Here is a 2,540-nt window from a genome sequence, read left to right as displayed (position 1 = left end):
TTGTGGGACTGTCGAAACAATAAAGAAACGTCCGTATAACGATTTTTTGTAATGGGGGGGGGGGGGCCGCAAGGGTGACAGTGGGGTGCGGTGTGTTCCCGTCCCGGTCGGCGATCAAGTCAAAACGTAAGAATGGAGGTCGGGAGCGTCGCCAGGCGGGCCACACGCGCAACGCGCGCCACGCGCACTCGGCGGTCCTTTTTTCGCCTCCACTCTCGACTGTCGCATCTGCCTCCACCGCCCCTGCCTGGGGTCTTAGCTCTGCTGTAAAAAAAGATGTAAGGTATATCATATACCTTACATCTTTATTAGGCAGGTATGGCCGCCCTGCCTCCGCCTGTGTACACCGCCGCCCCCGATCTTGCATCCATCCGCACTTTACAGTACAGAATACGTGACGTTTACACGTGACGTGAAAAAGGTCACGTTTACTGTTAAACCTCTACAGTACAGTTGCGAATCATGCTTAAAACTTTCAAATCACAGGACGGGCGTCAAGCACGCACACTTGCGTGCGACATGATACGCCCGCGCCGTGATCAGTGTAGAGTACAATCGCAGATGCAACGCTGGACCATAGGCCGTACAGTACCTCCGGAAGGCCCCTATGGAGCCCTGATTACAGTAGCAGACGTACAATGGCTAAAGCGCTGCGATTGTCGCCGTAATCGCGGGACGCGAGGTCACGTGTGGGTACACAGGACCGAGCCTGTGCGAGGAAGCGCACACGGAAGTGTAGAGCAGTGAACGTACAGTGCGCACTGAAAGTATAGGGACACCCCCAACACCTTTAGCTTTCACATGAATACAAAAGATATGATACTGAACAGTAGCTCAAATGCCCCTCAAATGAAAGCGCAGAGCAAGCGTGTTACGAACCTGCATTCTTTTTTATAGTTTAAAACGTATACTGTACAGTAACGTTGTCCGTAAAATAACGCGTTGTTTTTTTCCATTTGCCCACAAACTCGCTGGACGTACAGTAAACCCGAGTTTGAAAAATCCCACCACGAGTTTTGCGGACTGACCTCCAGCAAGGTACCGGCCCGCAACAAACGCAAGTCTGGTACATCGTTGTGCCGTCCGACAGATCACCTGCACCTGGGCGAATACTCGCTGAAGCGAATATTGTAGCTCGCCACAAGGATAGAATAGTTCTCAGTCGAAAGGGCGATGTGTTTCGTCTTCTTAACGGGCTGAGGGGGGCCGTTTAGAGAGGACCGCTTTTTAGAAGCTTCTACTTGTCTGTCTTCTGCGATTGCTTTAGCCGCATATGTGGCAGATCTTGTGGTGCTTCGATCCGTTGATGGACTCTGGGTAGATGAAGTGGTAGGGGGCGTCCATGACGCAAACCGGTACGAACCGTGCAGTATGAGACTGGTTCGTGCTGATGAGAGAGCGGAAACCCCACTTCGTTTTCCTTCAAGACGGGTCGATCCGGCACTGCCGTCCAATAATCAGGCGGATGTGAAAACTCGTGGAAAACTCACATGTCCCGAGTTTTCGGTATGCTGTGAGTTTTGCAAAACTCGTTGTCTGAAAATTTTGCAATCAGAAAATCCGAGCAAACTCGCGGCCAAAACACGTGTTTTCGCGACTTTACGGACAACGTTAGTGACTTCTGTATAAAAACCAAATTACCGTCGCACTGTAATTATAAGGACAGTACGCCGCGAGGGACACAGTAGAACAGTAAGCCAGTTTTGGCGCAACCAGAAGACTACAGTACCTTCTTCCCTAACGTGCACAGCCATCCCAAACTACAGTTGTTCACCACACCGCAGTTCAACATGCCCAAAGGAAAACAACTCACCGATGTGGAGAAGGGGCAGATTTTGGTTCTTCACAATGAATGTTTGTCAATAAGGGAGATCGCTGAGTCCATCAGTCGCTCGAAGACTGTCGTGCATAACTTTTTAAAGAACCCACCGGCATATGGATCAAAAAAGAGGACGGAAAGGCCCCCAAAATTAACTCCGGCTTTAAGGAGAAGAGTCTTTAGAGAGGCGTCTAAGGGTGAAACGTCGGCCAATCAGATACGTAAAGCGCTTGATTTACCTGTAAACAGGTCTCGAGTTCAAGCTCTTTTAAAGAAGGATACGCATCTACAGTATACCAAGTTTTTAAGTGCTCCTTTGTTGACCCGATTTTCATATGCAACAACGGCCTGATTAAGTTAAGAAGCATGTGACTGGGAATGATGATAAATGGAACAAGGTAATCTTTTTCGATGAAAAGAAGTTCACTTTAGACGGTCCAGATGGCTTCCATTATTATTGGCACGATTTAAGGAAAGAGAAGAAGTTTTTAAGCAGACGCCATCAAGGAAGTGGTTCGTTAATGATTTGGTCTTGTTTTTCTTATTACGGACGAAACAATTTGGTTATCATGTACGGTAGGCAGGATTCAACCAAGTACTGTACTTTACTTAAGGATGATCTGCTCCCATTTGCGGCTGTAACACATGGAGAAACTGGATATATCAACAGGACAATGCAGCTATACATCGTTCTTTTTATGCAAAGAAGTGGTTTGTGGAC

The 2,540-nt window shown here is 48.1% G+C and overlaps 2 protein-coding genes; one reads left to right on the top strand and one right to left on the bottom strand.

Annotated features, from left to right (window-relative positions):
• Positions 1 to 869: 869 nt before the first annotated feature.
• On the bottom strand, positions 870 to 1,072 carry CHC_T00002927001 (hypothetical protein). XM_005713988.1 is given in 2 exon segments: positions 870 to 898; positions 899 to 1,072. 1 exon segment carries the CDS (start codon positions 1,070 to 1,072, stop codon positions 899 to 901), a length of 174 nt encoding a protein of 57 aa, XP_005714045.1. The 3' UTR covers positions 870 to 898.
• A 718-nt stretch (positions 1,073 to 1,790) lies between these two features.
• CHC_T00002926001 (hypothetical protein) lies at positions 1,791 to 2,171 on the top strand. Its single transcript, XM_005713987.1, has one exon. The coding sequence runs from the start codon at positions 1,791 to 1,793 to the stop codon at positions 2,169 to 2,171; it is 381 nt and encodes a 126-aa protein (XP_005714044.1).
• The last annotated feature ends 369 nt before the right edge of the window (positions 2,172 to 2,540 follow it).

This window comes from Chondrus crispus, genomic scaffold, assembly GCF_000350225.1.
Source record: "Chondrus crispus Stackhouse genomic scaffold, scaffold_162, whole genome shotgun sequence".
NCBI classification, from domain to species: Eukaryota; Rhodophyta; class Florideophyceae; order Gigartinales; family Gigartinaceae; genus Chondrus; species Chondrus crispus.
Note: the sequence above shows the minus strand (reverse complement) of the source record. Positions and strands in the feature narration are given on the sequence as shown.